Raw genomic sequence first — 23,940 nt, 5'->3', positions numbered from 1 at the left:
GGGGACCATGTACACATACATGGGTCGTGTGTTGAGAAGTACTACACATCAAATTCTACCCAGGCTGGAAGTTGAGACCAAGATCATGAAATGATGTTTAATCGTAGGTCCTAAATACGACTCCATATGATTTCATTTCCTGACTCTAGTAGTGAGGTCATTTAAGAAGTATGCCTTAAAATACTCAAACCACGTGCTACTATTATTTTATAGATAAAGATAAGGCACCATTACACGAATGACGATATCGTGGTGATGGTCATGAGACATAAGTTATGATAGTAGCACTATATTATTTGTAGCCTTTAGAACAAGACATTTTTTTTTTATTTTTTTATTTAAGATTCACTTGATTTGTTTTCCGGTATAACTGTTTTTATGATTTTGTTATGAACCTATAAGCCTATGACACAATTTTGAAATTATTTTAAAAGACTTTATCCGGTATCTTAATTAATTCATGTACGTAGTAACGACTTTATTACCGTAGAAAAATAGAATCGTTACATTTAATTAATAAAAATATTCTTAAATTTTATATTTTATTATAAAAATATCTCCATAAACTTTCAAATTTTTTAATAATACTCTTAAGCTTTTAAAAAAAATATCATTTAGCTATAAACTTTTATTAATATCCTTTTAACTTTTAACCGATAGAACTATGTTTAAAAATATTCATAAAATTTTAAAAGTATCTTTAAAGCTCATAGCCTTTATAAAAAAAAAGTTCATAAAAGTTTTTGACTGTCAATATATAGATAGAAATTATCTATCTACACTACATAAATGCTAATTATAGTCATAACGTATACATCGGAGTTAATTATGGTTATAAGATATGAAAATAAACATTTGGATGTATCAATGAAGATTATGAGTTTTTACTACGAGGCAGTACAAAACCATGTATGTTATATTGGACTTGGAAAACATAGTAAAAAGAGTTTTGTTTTTCTTTAGTCGATGCCTAAGTTTCTTTTGTAATTTTATGTAGTTTAAATGGTATGTTTAAAACTTTCCAGCTTGACATGATCAATCTTATGATGTTTAAATCACAAACAAGTATTCTCCTTGAGATATTAGATCAACAAGGTAATCCGAGTTTTATTTTCTCTAGTGATTTCTCATCATTAGGGCTAAGTGTTGTTACCTTTCATTTAGTATAGAGCTAAGTTTCTTTGTAATTCCATGTAATTTAAGTTGCATGTCTAGAATCATTCATGTTTGACACGATCGATCAGTGATTCAAATCTCAAACAAGTGTTGTTGTAATTCGTTAGAACTATAGGCATCATTTAGGAAAGATGGAGCTAAAGAAAAAAACTACAATGTAGATGAATCATATTGGTACGGGGTCGACAAGGGTAGAGGCAATGAAACATTTGGTTGTTCCATCAGCGAATGTGTAACCATCTTCCTCTTTATAAAAGCGGTCTGAGAGGCGTGCAAGATTCAACACACGCATGCAGATCTCCTTTGAAATGTTGGATGATTTCATATAGTCTTCAACTACATCTTTCCATGCTCTTACTACTTCATTTTCCAATGCAACCAACGTTTCTTCTTCTGATACTCCATGTTGCTTCATGTAACATTCAACCGCTGACCCAACGTCCCCTCTCTCTTGTTCAAACTAATCACCAAAGAGAAAAAAAATTGATTATCAAACGGCTTCCAAGTGATTTGTGACGGTTCAAGCCCATTCCTAATAGATGCCGTCCTCTTTGGACTTTTTCTTTCCCACTTCTCCTCAAGATTCTTATAAAGAATGTTTCGATCTCCTCCCCAACCGATATAGGATCTCACAATCTACCCCCTTCGGGACCCAGAGTCCTTGCTAGCACACCACCTCGTGTCTATCCCCTTTCGGGGCTCAGCCTCCTCACTAGCACATCACCCGGTGTCTAGCTCTAATATCATTTGCAACCGTCCAAGCCCACCGCAACAAATATTGTTCTCTATGAGCTTTCCTCTTTGGGCTTCCCCTCAAGGGTTTTAAGAAGGTTTCCACACCCTTATAAAAGAAATGTTTCATTCTCTTCTCCAACAGATATGGGATCCCTTACTATCAGTTCATTGTGAGATCCCACATTGGTGGGGAGGAGAAATAAACATTCTTTATAAGGGTGTGGAAACCTCTCCCTACGCGTTTTAAAAACCGTGAACGAAGACCCGAAAAGAAAAAGTCCAAAAAGAACAATATCTGCTAGCGGTGGGTTTGAGTCATTACACGATTACTTTTCACTTCGAAACTAATTAATACCCACCATTAGGTGAGCTTGAATGAAGCTAAATATATGAACAAAACTTAATATTAATTCTCCCCTTTACTTTAAATGGGTTGTGTACCTTGTGTGAAGTTATGTCATTCATGAGCCTCCCAATTATTCCACTTGCCTTGAGCATCATTGGATCACTCTCAACCCATTTGAAAGCCTCTTCAGAAGCAGCAACGCCCATACCAAGAAATGAAATTGGAGCAAAAAGATAGTAACAAGTGGATACAATGGACACTTTCATGTACTCCTCCATGCTTGGCACATATCCTTCATGGTACCATTTAGCTTCCATAAAATAAACTCTACACTGCCTTTTAAACTGTTCCCAAAACAAAGAATTAGAAAGAGAGCCATTATTTGTGATGAACATTAGATTAGATTAGTGTGCAACAACTCATACCGCTTCTTTTGCATAATTAATGGCATAGTTAATGATGTCCTTGCTCATATCTTCCTCAAACTCTTCATAGGTTTTTAATATCACTTCATAAAATATCTTCATGTACTCTGGGAGCTTCTCCATGCAGTTAGTATCCCACCTGAAATTTAATCAAAAGGCATAAGATTCAATCCGATGCTCTGATATCAATTGTTGTAGCGGAAATGGAAACTACATCGACCCCACTAACACAATCACGAATAGAAATTAAACAAAGCGGCACGAAAATTTACGTGGTTTGGAGTGAAAAAATTCTCCTATATCCACGGGTGGCAGCCAATCACTGTAACCAAAATGTTTACAAGTTTATCTCTCACACTCTCACATTACAAAATCTCTAACAAAAGTCCTCCCAATTGACTTTAGGAAAACACAAATGACAATGACTTCACGTCTCAAAATAATGCTGGACAAGTTTTAATATAGATATAGCAATCTTAATTCTCTCAAATCAGTATTAACGTTCATACATGAAAATATGGGAGATAAACCAAATGAATCCAATAAATTCGAAATCGAAGTGGAGAATATACTATTCTTAAATCCAATTATTCATGATCCAAATTTTTACGACAATTCAGAAGAGCTAGTTCATGAACCAAATATAACGAAGAGTTAAAAAGAGCTTAAACCTTTCAATTGCCTCTGTGAATAGGTCAAGTTCATCCAATGTAGCATATACATCGTACATATCATCCAGAACCGTTGCTAGAGCAATAATTTTGGCTAATATCATTCTACCAACCGAGTAGTTGGGTTCATAGTACACTCCCAACGCCCAAAAGTAGCTCTCCACGGCCCGATCTCGTGCAAAAGATAGTCTTTCTATTAAATTCAACTGCTTCCACCACCTACATGTTGAGGATTATTAGGAGTGAGTCCTACGTTTAGCTAATTTAGTGAAGATCATGGATTTATAAATGAGGAATATTATCTCCATTGGTAGGAGGCTTTTTGGAGAAGCCCAAAACAAAGCCAACAAAGTCATGAGTGCTTGTGCTGAAAGTGGACAGACAATATCATACTAGTGTGGAGAGTCGTGATTTCTAACCCTACATATTTATGCACAAACGCCTAAATTAAACTTTGAACTAAATAAAGGTGACGAAGTTCAAATTTTTATTTTTAATATAAGTAAAATGTTAAAATATGTATATATAATTTGATAGAAAGCACAAAAAAAAAAAATTATATTTTAAAATCAACCGATTCAATTCAACTCAATATAGTTTTAGGAGAAACTGTAAACTACTGTAAAGTTTTCATTTATTTGAACTTAATTCAATTTAAATACGTTATAATCAAGCCCAACCCGAATTGAATTGGGTTAAATTGATCGAGATTTTCATGTTATCGAATATTTAAAACATCTCTAAAAAAAAATTTACGTCAAACCTCGCATGTCGACCGAGTTCTTTCTGGTAAAGTTTTTGAGTTGTGGTGTAATCCAAAGTTTGCAAAAGTGAGCAAAACACTGTTTGGTGGATCATTGTGATGGACAGAAATGTAGTGCTTGGTCTTAAGCCTTGGAACAGCTTTATAGATTGGCCACTTCAAAGCATGCTTGGCTTCATCTACTAAAGGAGAGGTGTCATCCATGGCCATTTCTTGAAGATGAGTAGTTGTGAACTTCAAAGCTTTATCTAATGTATACTCTCCGTTCATTCTTAAATGGGACGCCTCGTACAAACTTAATATTCCACTTTTGTCTTTCACCATTGATTCTTTGAATTCTCCCTTTTCGTTTATAAACTTGTTGAATATCTCTGCTCAAAATTTACGAATCAAATTCGATTTTCATTTTTTTCTATAAATTTTTAAAATGGTAGAGCTAGAGACTTACCCGATGAAATAGAATAACCTTCTTGTCTAAGCAATCGAAACTTAAGGGCAATATTGTAAATATCGTCATCATCGTCGGAAGAGCTTTGCAGAAGTTGAAGTGTTTCATTAATTTCCAGTTGAAAGTGATGGGACAAACCTAAGCGTTGAATTGAATCTATCAACCTTAATTTTTCCGAAGACTTGTCTGTTGTCACAAACATGTTCATCACTTCTTCTTTTAGCTTTTGAAGCTGTTTCTCGATCATCTTCTCTTCTAACTGATTTTCCTTAATAATTGTACAAAAATAAACGATATCATTGTAGAATCAGAATGAAATAAACACGAAAGATTGAATCAAAATTAGTAATTTAAAGAACAACAAAATAATATATTTGAAATACCATAGTGTTGGAATCATAGGAAATGAAGAAATCTCCCCATGCACTTGGTGGAAAGTTTGCAAATCGACGAGGAACATCCCCATCATCGAATGAGGTATTATCCTTTGAGGCCATGGCTGGTGTATCTTCTTTTTGTTTTGAACTTTGGAGGTTTGAGAGTGATATTTATAGGAAGCGTTTGCATGGGAAAGGTTTGTCGCCTCGTGCTCGGCTCGACAGCTTCCCATCAGCTCTCCTTGGCTCGGCTCACCTTAAATGACTCTATTTGGTAATTTTGATACCGTCTTTCCATTTCGAACCAATATGAAGTCATTATTGGCATATTTGGAAGCGTTGAGATCGAGAGTTAGATAATTCCATAAATATGTTCTAATTATGATGTTGTGGAACGTCATAGGTGTATTCAAACCCCGACAAGTAAGATTGACTGAATATCAACTTGAGAATTTAGTGACTTTCGCTTAGGCCTTCATGTAGGTCATCTTACTATTAGAACGTTTTTAGACTAAGATAGACAATTATATGATATATGTTTAACATGTACTACGTGGCTTATCTTCTTATTATTTCTTGTATTATTACTATGCAATATAGCTATGTGTCGTTTCTTCTTGTACTAAGCGATAGATAGTATTTTCACTAGAAGTCTGTTACTGGTTCGATGAACTCCCATCATAAAAAGACGTCTTCCCTAGCAAAAACGTGGCACGTGACACCTTATACACTTTTAGGTAGTTTATTAATAAGAATATTGTCTCGAGTGATAACAGGAAATCTTTGTTTAAATTAAGTTTTTAAAGATATGGTCGAGGGTCATATCACCAAAAGTTCATTGGATATCGAGCTTCCATTATCGATCTTCCTTTCATCTAATAAATGCAAAAATGCAAAATTTTGATTAAACTCCGAGAAAATGCTTTAAAATTGTCTATTTCTTGTCACTTCCAACCTTGACTTTAAAGGAAGAAAATATTGGTTTCACTGTACAAAACTTGAATATTATCGTTCATTATAATATAAAAATATTTAAATTTGATTACAATAGTAGTAACTTGGATCGACTCCAACTAACTCTATCGTCTTATTAAGCGTTACACACAAAATGAGTCATCTTGGAGCATCGATTTTTGTGTCTTCAGGAGTCTTTTGTATTGTTTAAATTTATATCTCGATCTATGGTCTCCATTTCGTAAATAATTTTGAACTGCTCCCATTTGTGTTTGTCTTTTAATTGTCTCATTGTTTATTTTTTAAATTGTGCAAAATTTTATGATATATTTTTTTTTTATTTTCTTTCATCTTCCTTTGTCCTATTTCGATTGAACGAGGTTTTTTGAGAAGTCCAAAGCAAAGCGTTTAACGTTTGTACATAATAGTACATTAAACGTTCAATTTTGCTCTAACACGTTCATAAATTTTAAGAAATATTAAATAGATCAAAAGACTTTAAATAACATAAAATTGAAAATTTAATAAATTTACATAATTGAAAGCTTAAGAACATACCCAAAAATTTAGAGACCTATAAAGTTTGTAGGACCAAAATTATAAAGCAAATATATATATATATATAATATAAAGTATGCAAAATTTCTCACCTTATTTTAAATTCGTCACATTAAAATATTATACCTTATTTTTTCTTCATTTTCCCTTAACTTTAGTGACGTTGGTAATTGTTAGGATCGCACAACAACGCACACATTCAATCTAGATGAACACAAAAAACAAGACGAGAATATTGGCTAAAGTATTTGTATCGATGATTTCAAATATGTACCGTATGAGAGAATACATAAAGTATATTCTCAAACTTTGCAACCATATATATATGGTTTATCTTATTATATATAGGTTTACCAAATATAACCATATGCTATCTATAATTATCTACCATAACCTTTTACTGGCTATTTACTATTTACGACAATTTATTTATATGTCATTTACCATATATATATATATATATATATATATACATATATAGTTTTACTATATATAAACGCTCCATAACCTAACAGTAGTCAGTAGTATTTGACGGAAAAGAACAAACAGACATAGGAGAACTGACATCCATGTCTTTGCCCTTTAGCAATCGATCTATCATTGCTTTCTTTTACGGTTTTTCATCATTGATTTCCTTTACAGTTTCTTATCCACGCTATATGTTCACGAACGATTCTTTAGTGAAATTGAAACTATTTATGCATGGTTGTCATTAAGCTGTGAGAATCTAAAAAAATGTATAGATATTTAATTAAGTGTGTACGTGAAAAGTGGAATTGGGGTTGAAAATTGGGCAAGAATGGACTTGAGTGTATTGTGGACAAAAGTGGAATTGGTGTTGGACCCAACCAAATATAATTTAGTTACCACGTTCCACGACGATTCTTAATGACATACTACAACGAAGACGATGGGTGTGCAACGTCGAATCTAAAGCCCCAATCAATTGACCCATAATGCACCTCAAACGTGTCGAGTTTGAAAAATAAAACTAAACCCACGAACATCGATGAAATCAAGAATGAATTTCGAAAATCACCTGTTTTTCATTAGGCCTCTTCAAAAAAGCTAGCTCAAGACCCTCACACAGATCAAGATGACTGAGTAACCAAATAACCTCATAAAGTAACGGGAGCTATTGAGAAGGTTCCATATTGTGGAGTTGAAGGGACAACACTTCTATATGTGATCGTAGTACGTCAAATTGTTCCTCCCTGCACCATTAGAGAGTGTTCTATGTTTGTACTGACCATATAATACTTAAATGTTTTCTGTTAGAAACATAATGGAAAAACAAAAAATAATAAAAAAACAACAAAATTCATTAATGGAAATAATATTAATAGAATTAATTTTAAAAATAAAATACTATAAAACGACTAAAATTATTACCAAGGAAGTTACTACATTGATATTTTCAAGAACAAATTAATTTTTAATCATAATTTAAAAGTTATGAATTAGGTTAAATAATATGTTTTTTTTAATTTAGTTAAAAAAATAAATAATATTATATATGCACAATGACTTTTATTTAATTTAATTTAATTTTGTAATTGTTTTTAGATTTTGACCGCAAGTTCTGCAAGGGTCTGCGTCATTGGAGTACGGTTCCTTATTTATTTAATAAAAAATTGTTGGTGGCATTGAATTATCAAATTTTTAAATGCTAAATTATAAAAATATTTATTAACTTTATATTTGGTCTACAAAAAAAAAAAAAAAAAAAAATTTAAATTTCAATTAATACTCTTTTAAAATAATTAAAAAAATACCCCAAAGTTACTTTGTTTCAAGGTTTAATGAATATACTTGAATTTTTTTTTAATTTTTTTTTAAAATATTATGACTAGTAGATACTTTAATAAATATTTAAAAGTAACGTCAAAATAATTAAAATAATACAAGTGTTATTATATGTACGACTTTTTTTTATCTAGGGTTTATAGATTGTCTCACTCTCTGATTTTCTCTCGAATTGTTTCTTTATTATTATTTTTTTAAAAATATTTGCAAATGAAAATGAGAGAATAATAAATTTAAAATTAAAGATATTTTTTAAGTTTATAAACGTAATTACATAATTTTTAAAAAGTTGAAATATATCTAAAATATTAAATATAAACTATCAAATAGTTTTAAATTACAGTGATTTATTAAACACGAAGAATTAGACAAATATAAATCTAAAAATAAAATTTATAATTTAAAAACCATATAAATTTTAATTAATAAAAAAAAAAACACCTAATAATTTGGCATTTTATTGAAAAAATATCTTTGAATTTTAATTTTTTTAATACTATTTCAAACAAATTAACCTTAACTTTACCGAATAAAATCCTTTAATATTTCAAAGTTTCTTTATTCTTTTAATTTTTTTTAAAACTTCAAAAATATATTAATACACGTTTCAAAAATATTCATATATTAATACATTTATACTTTTAGTAAAAAAAATAAAAAAGAAAAATTATTTTAAAGTTAAATGTAAATTGTTTTTTGACTTATTTATGGAAATAGTATTATTGAAACGTTTTAAAAAAAAAAAAATATATATTGTTGAGATAAAATATTAAATTAATTGAGTGAGAAAAAATGGAAATGGTTGTTGCAGAAGAAGGAATCTGTGGTTGAAAATTAGGAAGGGAGAAATTGTGGAAAAAGTTCAGAAAGACATGACCTTCTCATCATAATCCATCCCACGAGAGCAATCGCAGAAGAAAGCTTATGAAGTGTCAGAATCGTAATAAAACGGAACAGAAAGGGTCAATTTCTCAGAACTCCAAGCACCTCTTTTATCGGCCTGGTTTTGGACTGATTCTACTCCTCGAACTCGGCGTGTAGCTTCTGGTTGGTGGGAAAAGGAACAGGGAAGAGGCCGGCGTCGATACTCAACCCCTTCCCCCCCCCCGCCCCCTCCTTCTTCTTCCCTCTTCCCTCTTCCCCGTTTTGGAACAACCCCTTTTCCCCTTTTTCTCTTCACTTTTCCATAACGGTTTTACAGCTCCCCCACCCCCTTTGCCAGAACTGTAAACCAAGAAATTTCGTTCCTGGGGTTGCGCGCTTTGATTCCTCTGAACCCCCACATTGAACCAACTCCTGCTCTTTCTCTCACTCTCGAGTATGTTATCTCTCCTTTCTAGATTTTGATTTCTGGGTTCTAATGGGGTTTTGCTTTGCATGTCTAAAATGTGGGATCTTTGCACTTATACTACTGCATTGCATTTGGGTTTCTTGCTTTTGGTTGATCATGCCGATTTTCTGCATTTTCTTGGTGTTCTTGGTTCCTGGGATCATTCGGATGGTGAATGGAATGAGTGTTTTTTGTTTGGATGATCAACTTTGATGGCTATATAGCATGTCGATCATGAAGTTTTGAGGTTTTATAAAGGAGCCCTTTGCCCCAAATGTTGAAATTTGCCCATCAAAGAGTTGAGCTCATTGAGCTAATGGAAGCAAGAAGTTTTGCTTTACTTTTGAAACATTCATGATTCTGTTTATGTTTCTTTATACATCAACATTCTCTAATGCCGAGGACTTAGTTGATTATGTGATATCATGTTGTTTCTGTTAACTTTTATGTGCAAAATCAGTGCATTTTCTACTTGAAGTCCTAAGGATGAGTCAAAGTTATAATATTTGAAGGCACAACAGCTTGGCCTGACACATGAATATGAGTTTGTTGTCTTATTTATTTCTTCAGCTGCTGAATTGGCTTTGCTCGGAGAAGAAGTTGTATGAATTTCGCTGGAGGCTTTCGATCGAGCCAGAAGGTATAATGTTTAGGATGCTGTAGTTCTAGAGTTGAATAATCCCTTAACTTATATTGTATTAAGCCACTCGTTGTATACTTCTATTGTCTAAATTTTCGACTTAAACATGTCTCTTTTTCTCTTGAGGCTTCTAGAGTATGTAGAGTTTGCCTAGGCCTGTTGAACTGATCTCTGCTTATCTTCATCATGCCCTAATGCTTTGCTATTCTTACTTGCACAAGCTTTGTTAGTTCATCCACTTTATTTTCCATCATCAAGGGCTATTCTTACTTGCACAAGTTTTTGTTGCCTTTTAGTTTCAGTAATCTCCAGATCAAGTTTTACATCGACTTCCTATATCACCTTTTTAAAGTTCCAGAAAGCTTCTATTAAATGTCATTGTTATTTTCTTTTGGGTTTCTGATCAACATCGCTCCACGTTTCCCTTTGTGATTTAGATGCCGTATAGCTTATTTAATTTATTTCAAATGCACCAGGCGATGAACCATATGGAAGACGAACAGGATAGCGAGCTACAAATTCCATCTGGTGTCCTTGTTGGCGTAAATTTTAGTGTCTCAACTCAGCAGGATATGGTAAGTGTTTTAATGGTGATATGATAAATACATATACTGCTTTAGGAAGTCAATAATTTTAAAAAACATTCACTTGTTATGAAAATTTTGTTTTTTGTTCGAAAAGAAAAAACAGATCAATCACTATCTTATTTTTTTTGGGGCCAGGGTTTATGATAGGGTTTTTGGGTTTTGGATTACCTGGATATATATGTTATGAACAGTACTAGTTGAATGGATTCGAGCTTTTCATCAAAGGAACAGTCACTTGCTACTAAATGGCGGTGGAGATTCACTCAAGAAAAAGGATCTCAATGGAGGAGAGTTATTGCTAGCATGTATTAGACAATGCCCTCGGTTGGCTACCTTTAAATCCAATAGGTAAATCGAGGGAGGGCCTTGGGTCGATATTGCAAAGAATATCCTCTTCCTCAAATTTATGGCTTTCAAGGTTAACCATGGGTTTTGCAACTTTCGGTGTCAATGCATTCCTTCAAACAATTTCGAGACAACAATTGTACAATCCTGTCTTTTGAAACAAAGGCACCCAACAGGGTGGTTCTTTGAATTCATTGTCTGGGCACGTACTGGAGGAAAGAAGCTTTTACAATATTTTGGGTCAGGCAGCAGTGGAAAAATTAAGTCTCCTACCATCAGTTATGATGTTGTGAGGGTGAAAAAATATTTTGGACGTCTTTCCTTAGAGCTATATTTAGTTGATGCCAGTCGTCACATTTGCTTCGATATCACAAGAAACTTCTACATCATCCCAACATTTTTGGCTGGGATATAGTGTTCTAGCATTCTCTCAACCAACATGGGATCTTGACTGCAACACAACTAACATTCTTCATTTCATTTTAGTGGGTTTCCAATATAAGTATGATGGACAACTCCCTACTTTCTCTCGTTGCCCTACACATTTTCTTATCTTAGTTTTTATTCCATATATATTTGTTTCATTTACAAAAAAATTGTTGTTGGATAAGAAACCGAAGGTGCCCTTGTGAGTTCATACGTGCCTTAAATTTTGTATGGCTCTGTGTCGCTATATATACTGGATTTGACTTTGATATTTCTGATGTGATCGATAAAACAGGAGAATATAGCAGTGATAAACATTGAGGCAGCCTGCGAGGTATCTGATCCTAAGTTGGGACTTCCTAATCCATCTTATCAGTGCACTACATGTGGTGCGAGCGTTCTCAAATGTTGTGAAGGTAATTAGCTAGTCACTGTATAAAGATATTACTTGTTGACTTTCCTTTCACACATTGGAGTGTACTAACGTTTTTTTCCTTGAATTGTTTTGTAAGGTCATTTTGGTGCTATCAAATTTCCGTATACTATAATCCATCCGTATTTTCTCTCGGAAGTTGCACAAGTGTTGAATAAAGTTTGTCCAGGGTGTAAATCTATCCGGCGGGAACTATGGGGCAAGGTCAGGTACCTCACTTATTGTGATGAACCTTGAATTGTTATGATTAGTTTAAATGTTATGAATTTCTGCTATTAAACAATGTGGTTACCTTCACCATGTGAATATGTAGATTCTAGTAGGGGATAAGAAACAGTATCAATAACTGAAAGAAAAACCGGAAATTTGTAAACCGGAAATTTGTTTCTCGTCAAACAAAGAAAAAACATGTCATTCTGCCATCATAGTTCTTCACCTTCTGAATTTTTCGTCTAGCGGTGGTGGTAGCTTTTTTTCTTAGGTTCTCTTCTTTAAATCTAAATATAAAAATTATTTTTAAATGCATATTTTGATTATATTTCCACATACCAGGTTGAGGATCCCACGTCGGATTTTCATCGACCTAAAGGTTGCAGATATTGTTTTGTAAGTTCTTTTAGCCCTCTTTGTTTTTCTATTTCGTTCTTAATTGTTTATCGTTTGAGAACTGTTCTGATGAAAAAAGAATCTTTTCAAACCATGATCTATGTTGCTCAACAGGGAAGTCTTAAGGATTGGTACCCGCCTATGAGGTTTAAGCTTTCAACTACTGATATGTTCAGAAAAAGTATGATTATGGTGGAAGTGAAAGAAAACATGTCGAAGAAGTACCAAAAGAGGGTGGCTAGGGGAGGATTGCCTCCTGATTATTGGAATTTTATCCCGAAAGATGAACAGCAGGAGGAAAGTTATTGTAGACCGAACAGGAAAGTCCTAACACATGCTCAGGTATTGGGCCTCTTTATGAAATTGACTAGTTTTGGTTCGTTTAGGCTTTTCGGCTATACACATTTCATTGTTTTCTCTATTTGTTTTCCTTATAAACTTTAGAAACCATTATTTTTCTTGATACAAATGAACCTGATTTGCTTAATGATGCAATTACTATGTGTTGAAGTATTGATATAATTAAATTTACCATATCCCACTCGGTTAAGCTTTTGGGTGGATCGTGATTTAACAATATATTCTCTTTTCATAGGGGGTGTTTCCAATTTTTTAAAAATAATGTGGAAGACCATCCTTATCCAAAGCAATAAAGGATTGGAAGTCCTTATTGTAGTCTTCTTGGTAGCTTCACCACTTCTCTTGGCTAATGTGGTGGTACCCTTGAGGAATTAGCTCTTCTCGGCTAAGCACTTAGTTCACTTTCCGTAGCCTCCATATTTTTCTTTTGCAGACGACTTTTTACTCGGGAAACCCTTATTCCTGAGAAATGTATAGTTTTTCAGTCGACTTTTCCTTGGTGGAACCAACACCAATGATAAAGCAAAGGAATCAGTCTTTCTCCCTTAATCTTTCATAATGCAGCTTTCGGAATACTCGTGGGAAAATTAGGTTAATCTTTTCCTATGCCCTTTTGCCTAAGGGTTAAAATCAATCAATTTAGTCAACTTTCATGTCCTTTCGTGTTTGTATGTGAGGTCATCCTAAGGTTTTTAAGCACTTTGGGTGCATTGGTTAGAAAAGAGTATAGTTTTAAACTGATGCGTTTAGAAACCTTTGGGTAGAGAGTCATTGTGAGCAAACTCGGCCGGTTCCCTTTTGTATGGATCTCGAGTGGAATCAAAGGCACTCTCAAAGGGGATAGAGCTCTCTGCGCTTTGTTTCCTCGTTTATATCAATTATCCTTGACGAGGAACTGTTTGGTTGTAACGGTTTTTTCTCAACTCATGAACCTTGCCTTCCTTAGGGTTTTGTTGTGCTTTGTCCAATATGAGTCCTTCTGACACTTGTTATTGTTAGATGTGTCAAATACTTAGCCTAATAAACAAATAAATGAATCTAATAAGGAATTGAATATTGCTCAGGGAATACTTAAGCCTTCTATAAACTTTATTGTTTCTCACAACACGCTTCAACAGATATTTTGCCAAATAAAAATCATCTCTCCATAGCCCCAATGCTTGATTCGATCCCGGAGATAACTTGTCAAATGAAAAACTTAATCTTCTTGAAATTTTTTACCTTCCACAATGAGACAAAGACTAAGACACCCAAGGTAGAGGGATTAATTAGACAAGAAAAAGAAGGATTTACATGGAAAACTGTTGGTCGTGCTAGAACTCTAAATACCGAAATCCTTACTCCTTGAAGTACAACAGAACTTAACAAGCAAATAAAGAAAATCAATAACATTTGTTGTTTCCCTATTAAACAATGGACTAAGGAATCCCAAAATAGGAGATAACGTCGGATGAGACAAAATAGTAGCCACCGACTGATTCTTTATTTGATAAACGGTAAGACTTGAAACTACAAACGCAGAGGGGACTATCCCTAACCAATAGTCCTCCCAAAAGAAAAGTATCCCTTTGTTCCCCTCACAAAACAATGGAAGAAAAGAGAACAGAGAAAAGAGTGGACTATCCTGACCCAATAAACTCTATGATGCTGATACTCATATTAGTGCTTTAAAATTATCAATTTTACCAATACCATGTCATGGTTTTTCTGTGCGGTGTTTTTTTCCCTCAATTTTTTAAGTGGACGAACTTTGCAGTGTCAAAAGTCTTGAACAGACTGGAGAATTTAACGAAAATTATAAATTAGTGGTGTTCGTTATCTTGTACTTTGCTCCACCGATGCATTTTAAAATTGATTTGGTTTCAACTTTTCGGTTCTAGTGTTTCTTTGTCATTTATACCTTCTGCATTTCTAGTTGGAAGCTTTTAAATCCTTACATTATTGGAAGCCTATGATATTTGTCTTTACTGATACTGCACCGATATTTTAGTGATACATTTTTCTTGGATTTCAGGTCCATTATTTGTTGAAAGACATCGACCCAAAATTTCTTAAAAAGTTTGTGTCTGCGACAGATTCATTGTTTCTAAACTCTTTCCCTGTGACTCCGAACTGTCATCGAGTGACTGAAATGACACATTCATTTTCAAGTGGACAGCGTTTGGTCTTTGTAAGACTTGTCTTCTCAATGCTCTATTGTTAGGTTGATGTTATTCAAATAGAAGGATATTTGAATGATATTTGCGTCTTTCTAATGTGTTTCTTTTGAACCTGTTTAACGATTCAAGGATGAAAGGACCAGGGCTTACAAGAAGCTGGTTGATTTCAGAGGGACAGCTAACGAGTTAGGTTCTCGTGTTCTCGATTGTCTCAAAATTTCCAAGGCAATTTTCAACATCTTTTTCTTTTGCCTTAATTGACTTAACTATTATGTGAAACTTTTGTTCTTGCGTATAATGACACTTCTTTTATGCAGCTTAGCCCAGAGAAGTTAGAAAGTAAAGATTTGATTTACCAGCAAAAGAAAATTAAGGATACTGCTACTAGCTCAAATGGTTTGAGATGGATCAAAGATGTTGTTCTTGGAAAGCGGAGTGACCATTGTTTCCGCATGGTTGTTGTTGGTGATCCAAACATTGAGTTAAGTGAAATTGGTATACCTTGTCATGTTGCAGAGTGGTTGCAAATATCCGAGCATCTGAGTTCTTGGAATATGAAGAAACTAAGCACTTCTTGTTACCTTCGTCTTGTTGAAAAGGGAGAGATTTTTGTTCGTCGTGAAGGTCGTCTGGTTCGTGTACGTCACGTTCTTGAACTTAGTATGGGGGATACTATATATAGGCCCCTAGCTGATGGGGATGTTGTATTGGTTAATCGACCCCCATCCATACATCAACACTCACTTATTGCCCTATCTGTCAGGGTTCTTCCAGTCTCCTCAGTTCTTTCCTTAAACCCACTTTGTTGTTCTCCTTTCCGTGGAGATTTCGATGGCGATTGCCTTCACGGTTATGTTCCTCAATCACTTGAGGCCCGAGTGGAGCTTAGAGAGCTGGTTGCACTAGATAGACAGCTAGTCAATGGCCAAAGTGGTAGAAATCTGCTGTCACTTAGTCATGATAGTTTAACTGCTGCTCATTTAATTATGGAAGATGGAGTTTCTTTAAATCTTTTCCAAATTCAGCAGTTGCAAATGTTTGCTTTACATCAGTTGTTGCCCCCAGCAATTGTAAAAGCTCCTTCATTTAGAAGTTGTGCGTGGACAGGAAAACAATTATTCAGCATCTTCCTACCTCCTGATTTTGATTATTCTTCTCCGTCTCATCGTGTTCACATTAAAAATGGAGAACTTCTATCTTCTGAAGGATCTTATTGGCTTCGCGACACTGGCAGAAACCCTTTTCAAGCTCTGATAGAACATTGTGAGGGAATGACCCTGAACTACTTGCACATCGCTCAAAGAGTTCTTTGTGAATGGTTATCAATGAGGGGATTGAGTGTTTCACTATCAGATTTGTATCTCTCAGTTGATTCACACTCACATAAAAACATGATGGATGATATCTTCTGTGGGTTACAAGAAGCGGAGGAAACGTGTAATTTAATACAGCTGATGGTGGATTCACATAAAGATGTCCTTTCTGGAGATGATGAAGGTAATCAACACGTGCTATCTATCGAAGTGGAGCATTTAAGTTATGAGAAGCAGAAATCTGCTGCTCTAAATCAAGCTTCTGTTGATGCTTTCAAGAGAGTTTTCCGTGAGATACAAAATCTTGTGTACAAGTATTCTGGAAAAGACAATTCACTTTTAACCATGTTCAAGGCTGGAAGCAAGGGTAATTTGTTGAAATTAGTTCAGCATAGCATGTGTCTTGGCTTGCAACACTCTTTGGTTACTCTGTCCTTCGGCCTTCCACATAAACTCTCATGTTCTTCATGGAATAGTCAAAAGATGCCTCGTTATATTCAGAAGGATGGTCTTGCTGACCGTACTCAGTCTTTCATCCCATATGCTGTGGTCGAAAATTCCTTTCTCTCAGGGCTTAATCCTTTCGAGTGTTTTGCTCATTCAGTGACAAATCGAGATAGCTCTTTCAGTGACAATGCTGAAGTTCCTGGGACTTTGACACGGAAACTAACATTTTTAATGCGGGATATATATAATGCATATGATCGAACAGTGAGGAATGCATATGGAAATCAACTGGTTCAGTTTTCTTATGATACTGATAGCCCCATGAGCATCTCTAATGAATTGGATGGTGAGAATAATAATACAAATCGTGATATCGGTGGTCAGCCTGTTGGTTCATTGGCTGCTTGTGCCCTTTCAGAAGCTGCATATAGTGCTTTGGACCAACCAATTAGTCTACTTGAAACTTCTCCATTGCTAAACCTTAAGGTACTGCAGCCTGCTCCTCTCAATTTGACAATTTAAATCAAGGATTTGTATATATTTATAAATAAGTCTTTAGTTTCTAATATCAAGACTATTGATTGTTATATATTTGACTCATGCAGAAAGTGCTGGAGTGTGGTTCAAAGAGGAATAGTCCCAAACAAACATTTTCCTTGTTCTTATTGGAGAAACTTTCGAAACGAAGTTATGGATTCGAGTATGGAGCTTTAGGAGTTAAGAACCATTTAGAAAGAGTAATCTTTAAAGATATTGTGTCTAGTGTTATGATTATGTAAGTTATTATGTTTTCTATGATTCTTTTTTGTTGTATTTTCATTAGCTATGTTTATCTTTGGTTTGACATTATTAACAACGTTTCCTACGATATTAGCTTCGCCCCAGAGCCCTCCCGGAAAAGGCATTTTAGTCCATGGGTTTGCCACTTTCATGTATGCAAGGTAATGCAATCTGGAAAACGTCTTTCATTATATGATGTATGTATATATTGTTTCAGTCCTCTATATCTGGTATCAACTCCGGCTCATCGATCCAGGAAATTTTGAAGAAAAGAAGATTGAAAATTAGTTCTGTCATCCATTCCCTTAATATGCGGTGCGACTCTGTGAGACAAGAAGCAAAAATAAATTTGCCCTTTTTGCACATATCTACCCAGTAAGTTCATTTTTCCATTGACACTTAGATCTCCCCTTTCATGTATTTCGGATTTTTTTTTTTTTGTACCGGAGCAAGTTTAACCATTGTCATCTCACTTGAGCTGTATGTCGTTTTTTGGCTTGGCTATTAAGGGATTGTTCTCTAGCTGATTCATCGAGAGAAGATGGTGATACCGTGTGCTTAACTGTTACAATAGCTGAAAACACAAAAAACTCTTTCCTGCAATTAGATTTCATTCAAGATTTGCTGATTCATTTCCTTCTTGGTACAGTTATAAGAGGTCTGTACTGTTTGTTTCCTTCCAATATTTAATGTGCTTGTCCACACACACAAGGCCAGTCTGAAAAGCTGACGTTTTGACTTGATAATATTTCGTTAGATATAAAACTTATCGTTGTTCGTTTTTTTTTCTTGAATTTAGAGTTGTAGTTACAATGTGTTAAAGACATCTTCAGTGATATGTTTTCGGGCTCTTTCCATATCTGGTTATAATTGGTATGCTTTAATTTTGGGAACCTGGTTCATTCTATTTGAATAATCTACAAGTCGAGAGCAAGTGAGGTTGTAGTGGGGTCGAGTTTTAGTAAAAGAGAGCTTTATTTTGAAAAGACCTAAGACAAGGCCAATTGTTCGGTCATTAATGGTTTGAGCTTTAGATGGAGGATGTGTTTGTGCGTGTGTATATCTATATATATCATGTGCCATGCCTTATGTTTGACAAGATGAGATGATATTTACAATAAATTGCTAGGTTTCTCTTGATTTCTCATTGTTTCAACTGGCATAACTTTCTTGAAATATGAAGCGACTTTTTACATTGGTGTGTCGTAATGCCTAAATATGGTTTTTATTTGGCTAGATTTACCAAAATTTTATGTTTTTTTCTGCTTTGGTTTTCGCATTAGGCTTTGCTGAGATTGACAAGGTAGATATTTCATGGAATGACCGACCAAAGGTACCAAAACCTCATTGTAAATCTCACGGGGAGCTCTACTTGCGCGTGACCATGTCGGGAGAAGGAAATTCTAGATTCTGGGCAACTCTTATGAATAATTGCCTCCCGATAATGGATTTGATCGATTGGTCTCGTAGTCATCCAGATAACATCCATAGTTTCTGCATGGCATATGGAATAGATTCTGGAAGGAATTACTTTCTCAACGTGAGTAATTTTCCGTCCTCTACTCCCTACAAGTTTGGCCCGGTTGTTGCATCTGACCATTCACGGGTACTTTTGAATGCTTCTAATTTAACCATTCAAAGATTTTAATGTAGAGTTTGGAGTCTGCAACATTGGATATCGGTAAAACAATACGTCATGAACATTTGCTGCTCGTTGCAAATACTCTTTCGGCTACCGGAGAGTTTGTTGGCTTAAATGTTAAAGGAGTAACACGCCAAAGGGAACATGCTTTGGTCAAAACACCCTTTATGCAAGCTTGCTTCTCAGTTAGTTATCTAATTTCTAATATTCATTTGAATCCTCATGAGCAAGCAATGAATGTAAATTTAATCCGTACTCGGTTTTCTGCAGAGTCCTGGTGCTTCCTTTGTTAAAGCTGCTAAGGCTGGAATTAAGGACAGTCTTTCAGGAAGTCTAGACGCCTTGGCGTGGGGGAAAATACCTTCTATGGGAACCGGGGGACAGTTCGATATCCTTTACTCTGGGAAGGTGAGATTATAACATTATGGTGTCATATCACTGTGCCTGTTATTTGTTGCGGTACTTCAACTATCTAATGTTTTCTAATTGTTCTTACTCTTCAGGGGCACGAGCTTAATAAGCCCGTCGATGTTTATAATCTACTGGGTAGCCAAGGCATTTGTGAGAAGCCGAACGTGAAGATTGAATCTCTTGATAAAAACACTATATATGAGAAATATAGTGCTGTAGTGCATAAAAATGGTGGCTCTACCATTAAAGGACTTAAAAAGCTGGATAGTGTTTCTAAATCAATTTTAAGGGAGTTCTTGACATTGAATGATATTCAGAAGCTGTCTCATACATTGAGAAGCATTTTACGCAAGTTAGTTCTTCCTCTTTCGGTATTTCTTGGCTCGTACAATTGGCATCGTTATATTAGATGCGTTGTTTTTTATATTTGGACATGTTCTAGATCGATTAATAATTGTTTATTGCTTGAAAATTAATTATTTCACTTGTGTGTATAGGTATTCTTTAAATGAAAGATTAAATGAAGTGGACAAGTCAACTTTGATGATGGCTTTATACTTTCATCCTCAAAGGGATGAAAAAATTGGCGTTGGAGCTCAGGATATAAAGGTATTTTCTATAGAACATCAAATTCTTTTAGCATATTTCATGTATCCCCCCTCCGTGCACCCCCGAACAATAATAAAATTATGAATAATTTAAGTAAAAACAATGAAAGAGGCCACCGGGCAATGATTTTTGTAACAGCCTAAGCCACCTCTAGCAGATATTGTTCTCTTTGGGTTTTCTCTTTCGGGTTTCCCTTCAAGGTTTTTAAAATGCGTCTGTTAGGGAGAGGTTTCCACACCCTTATAAAGAATGTTTCGTTCTCCTCCCCAACCGATGTAGGATCTCACAGTCTTGAACTCTCAGGGGTACATGCTCCTTTCTGTCGTACCGGTCATAACCCTTAACCATTCTTATCTTCCTCTGCTCTGAGCGATAGTCTTTGACTCTCGGGTTAGCATGTTCCATTCTGCCGAACCATTCTTGTCCGGGTTCCAGCAATTATGGACAGACTTTTCTTAGGAATTAAGAAGGGAGAAAATCCTTGAAGGATGATAGAGATCCGGGATTGGGAGCTGCTGGGAACGGAGCATTCTCGAGCAGTCTAATCTGGATGCAAGGCACCGTATCTGCAAGGCACCGTATCTGCTCACTATTATTTTCTGCGAATAACGCAATTTTGCGTTCTCCAGGATATATCAGAGGTGTGTCTCAGTGGCAGGTTCGAATAGGTTAGATAGGACGGAGCCCAAGTTAGCATGGCGAAGTCATCTCACTGATTGCCTCTCCGACTCGAAGCAATTAAGCCTTGAGATCTCTGACTTGTTTATGTTCACTGAAAAGTCTAAGATATTGTTTGAAGAATAAGTACACCTTGATCATATTAGTTACCATAGCCACAACTCAAGGACCATGAGGGTGCAAGGTATGCACTTCACATGGCCATATGATGAAGAGATGAAGACGTCTTGAGCTAACTGGATGTATAGTGCCTACGAGGAAATTGTTTAGGATTGTTGAGAGGGAGTCCCACATTGGCTAATTTAGGGAATTATCATGAGTTTATAAGTAAGGAATACATCTCCATTGGTATGAGACCTTTTGGGGAAGCCCAAAGCAAAGTCATGAGAACTTATACTCAAAATGACAATATCATACCATTGTGGAGATCCGTGATTCCTAACAGAAACTTGTTCCAATCCTACACGACATGGTATGTCATCTTGGCCCTCTCTAGATCCTTGCTTGGCTGTAGAAAGAGCATGCCCACAGGTTGAATGAGTATAGAATTTGATTACGCAGGAAACACCCTGAAGGATGCTTCTTACAAGGATGGATTTTAGGATTTAAAAGAAAATAGTTCTAGTTACCTGGTACCTGTTTATTCATGTAATTTATCTATTCATTTCTCGACCCGCAACCTGGTTGTTCTTTTGCAGGTTGGTAGCCACTCAAAATACTCCAATACGCGTTGCTTCATATTGGTACGATCAGACGGGACAACAGAAGATTTCTCTTATCACAAGTGTGTTTTAGGTGCATTGGAGATCATTGCGCCTCATCGAGTGAAGGCATATCAGTCAAAATGGATGCAAGACAAGTTCGAGTGATCTATCTATCATGTACATATTCCGAAGCTCAGATATGTACAGTATCCAGGTTTTGAATCTAAATTATCCTGAAGTTGTTGGGTGTTTGAACGCAGTTGAGTCGTCGTCTTTGACTTAGCCTATTGTCTTTATATCGAGCAATGCCGAAAAAAGGTATTGGTTGTTGCTTTGCTGACCTGTTTCGCTATTAGTATTGATGAATTTTCACTTCGACTGTGACGGTGGTGGTTCATCAGATTTTGAATATGTATACGCTGTTATGATCTCGCCGATAGGTAGTAGTATAGGATGTAGAATATATATGTGAAGAGGAAGAGAGCTAGATGAGCAGTTAACCATTGTGTTTCTTTGTTTCTTTTTGTCAATAAACATAATAAACTCTCATCTGTATATTTGAATTCCTGAGCTTCTTTTTGCTCCTTCTACTCTAACTTATTTGCCTTCATATAAGCAATAGGCAAAAAAGATCTAGTGGAAGCAGCAAAGAGAAGCTCTTTCAGGTCTGTCTCTTCATAATGTAATGTTCTTAATCATACATTGAACAACTTAGTTTTCTCTACATTTTGGCATTGTTTGCTATCAGGAGGCTCCTGGGATCTTGCCTTTTTCTTCCCTTTTCTGTTTCGCCATTTGGTCGGTTCGGTCTTGCTAATACGATTTGGGGTCGTGTTTATTGGATTTTCGAAGCAACGAAAAGGGTGTTGTGTTTAGGATTCAGTATGGTTTTTGAGTTGTTTAGGTGCTTGTGTTGTTAAGAATTTATGGGTCTTTAATACTAACTTCTGGAGAAGGGAATAGATATTATCGAGTGTTTGTTCTTGCAACCTTCCAACCCAGAAGATTGTATGTATTGGGAACTTCTTTAAATTATAAATTTAACATCATATCTATTTAGTAAAAATGTTTAATTGTGATTTTAAATTTTGTATAAGTGGTTTTTTTAGTTTGATAGGCGTAGTGAAAATGAAGTTGAGGAACATTGTTGTAATAGTATAATAGTTCAAATCCACGGATGTTCTTTTTGAGTTTTTTATTTTGGGCGTTTCCTCGTTATTTTTAAAATGTGTTTGCTAGGAACATGTTTTCATATTCTTATAAAGAACAGTTCGTTCTTCTCCTCAGTTGGATTTCACGATAATAGTTATAGATATTGTTCGCTAGTTGTGAGGTTGCCAACTCTCTTATCATCAGGTCACCAACTTCTTTGACCTTTTGGCAAGGTTTTTTAAAGTAAATAATCGTCGTAGCCTAGTCACTACAATCCCCTCTATGAGACGCCCCCTTCTCGCAAAGTACAAGTAAAGGGGGTGGGGTTGGAGTTGGTGACATGGAAATGTAATCTCCTTTCCGATCCCAATCTCTTGCTGCTTCTTCCCTCATTCACCATCTCGTTTGGGACGAGTTTTGTAGAACCTAGCTAAACATCTTTAAATGATATGATTATTCTCAAATTAATTTATCTAAGAAATAGTATAAATTTTCTAATATAAACATTATTATTATTATTAGTTTTTTTTTTTTTTTTTTTTTTGGGTGATAGTGTGTGTGGTTGATGTTGAAATTCATTTGGATGTCATGAATCTTAGAGAAACAATTAAAAGGGGAATATAACAACCAGTCAAGAAAACATAAAAGTCATGATCTTCCTTCATCGTTATAGTTCAAAAATTGTCTCATCGTTATAGTTCAAAATTGTGTAGAGAAAAAATTACCGATGAGAATATGTTGAAACGACAATTTCTAAGTTTTTATGTTTCAAATGTGTAAATATACTCATCCGACAACAATATCGAAAGAGGTTTCTAAAAAATGTTTTAAATTCATTGCATGTTTTATTGTGAGTTGTGGCTAAACAAAATAAAGAACTAAAAAAGATGTCCATTTACCCCGTCTCGAGTAAAAGGAGCCAGAAGAGCAAAACTAGATTTTAGAAGTAGAAACATCAAAAATGCCAAACCAATATCTTTGTTCTTAGATTACTAGTCGGATTAAACGTTTTCGCGTTTTTGCATTTCAATGATCCTTCTATGATTTATGTTTGAATCA

General features: G+C 35.0%; 1 protein-coding gene and 1 pseudogene across 4 annotated transcripts; one reads left to right on the top strand and one right to left on the bottom strand.

Moving 5' to 3' along the window:
* Positions 1-1,194: 1,194 nt before the first annotated feature.
* On the bottom strand, positions 1,195-5,074 carry LOC111800136 ((-)-germacrene D synthase-like; annotated as a pseudogene). The gene is made up of 7 exons (XR_015422119.1): positions 4,948-5,074; positions 4,565-4,832; positions 4,117-4,487; positions 3,354-3,572; positions 2,683-2,821; positions 2,353-2,601; positions 1,195-1,636 (listed from the first exon to the last, which is right to left on the bottom strand). The product of XR_015422119.1 is annotated as a (-)-germacrene D synthase-like (transcript).
* Positions 5,075-9,133: 4,059 nt separating this feature from the next.
* Positions 9,134-22,795, top strand: NRPD1A (nuclear RNA polymerase D1A). Of its 3 annotated transcripts, XR_015422231.1 has the most exons (21): positions 9,134-9,577; positions 10,160-10,229; positions 10,706-10,804; positions 11,883-12,003; positions 12,100-12,224; positions 12,573-12,626; positions 12,741-12,968; positions 15,001-15,156; positions 15,275-15,370; positions 15,463-17,391; positions 17,511-17,680; positions 17,780-17,846; positions 17,942-18,060; positions 18,195-18,343; positions 18,969-19,225; positions 19,339-19,512; positions 19,598-19,735; positions 19,831-20,090; positions 20,236-20,347; positions 21,724-22,394; positions 22,478-22,795. XR_015422231.1 is itself a non-coding variant. In XM_023683590.2 (20 exons), the coding sequence occupies exons 2-20, from the start codon at positions 10,194-10,196 to the stop codon at positions 21,892-21,894; spliced, it is 4,461 nt and encodes a 1,486-aa protein (XP_023539358.2). In that variant the 5' UTR covers positions 9,134-9,577; positions 10,160-10,193; the 3' UTR covers positions 21,895-22,463. The 3 variants fall into 3 exon arrangements, 2 of the variants coding, with proteins under 2 accessions (XP_023539358.2, XP_023539359.2); XM_023683590.2 differs by lacking the exon at positions 22,478-22,795 and having other exon boundaries at positions 21,724-22,463; XM_023683591.2 differs by lacking the exons at positions 9,134-9,577; positions 10,160-10,229; positions 10,706-10,804; positions 22,478-22,795 and having other exon boundaries at positions 11,979-12,003; positions 12,100-12,229; positions 21,724-22,463.
* Positions 22,796-23,940: the final 1,145 nt, after the last annotated feature.

Source organism: Cucurbita pepo, chromosome 8 (genome assembly GCF_057944985.1).
Source record: "Cucurbita pepo subsp. pepo isolate OVF chromosome 8, ASM5794498v1, whole genome shotgun sequence".
In the NCBI taxonomy this organism is placed as follows: domain Eukaryota; kingdom Viridiplantae; phylum Streptophyta; class Magnoliopsida; order Cucurbitales; family Cucurbitaceae; genus Cucurbita; species Cucurbita pepo.
Note: the sequence above shows the minus strand (reverse complement) of the source record. Positions and strands in the feature narration are given on the sequence as shown.

Excerpts from the sequence above, each read along its gene's own strand:
- NRPD1A (XM_023683590.2), top strand. The coding sequence starts at position 10,194 with ATGAATTTCGCTGGAGGCTTTCGATCGAGCCAGAAG. Across the intron at positions 12,969-15,000 it reads AAGTCCTAACACATGCTCAG|GTCCATTATTTGTTGAAAGA; the intron begins GTATTGGGCCTC and ends CTTGGATTTCAG. Across the intron at positions 17,392-17,510 it reads CTCCATTGCTAAACCTTAAG|AAAGTGCTGGAGTGTGGTTC; the intron begins GTACTGCAGCCT and ends TGACTCATGCAG.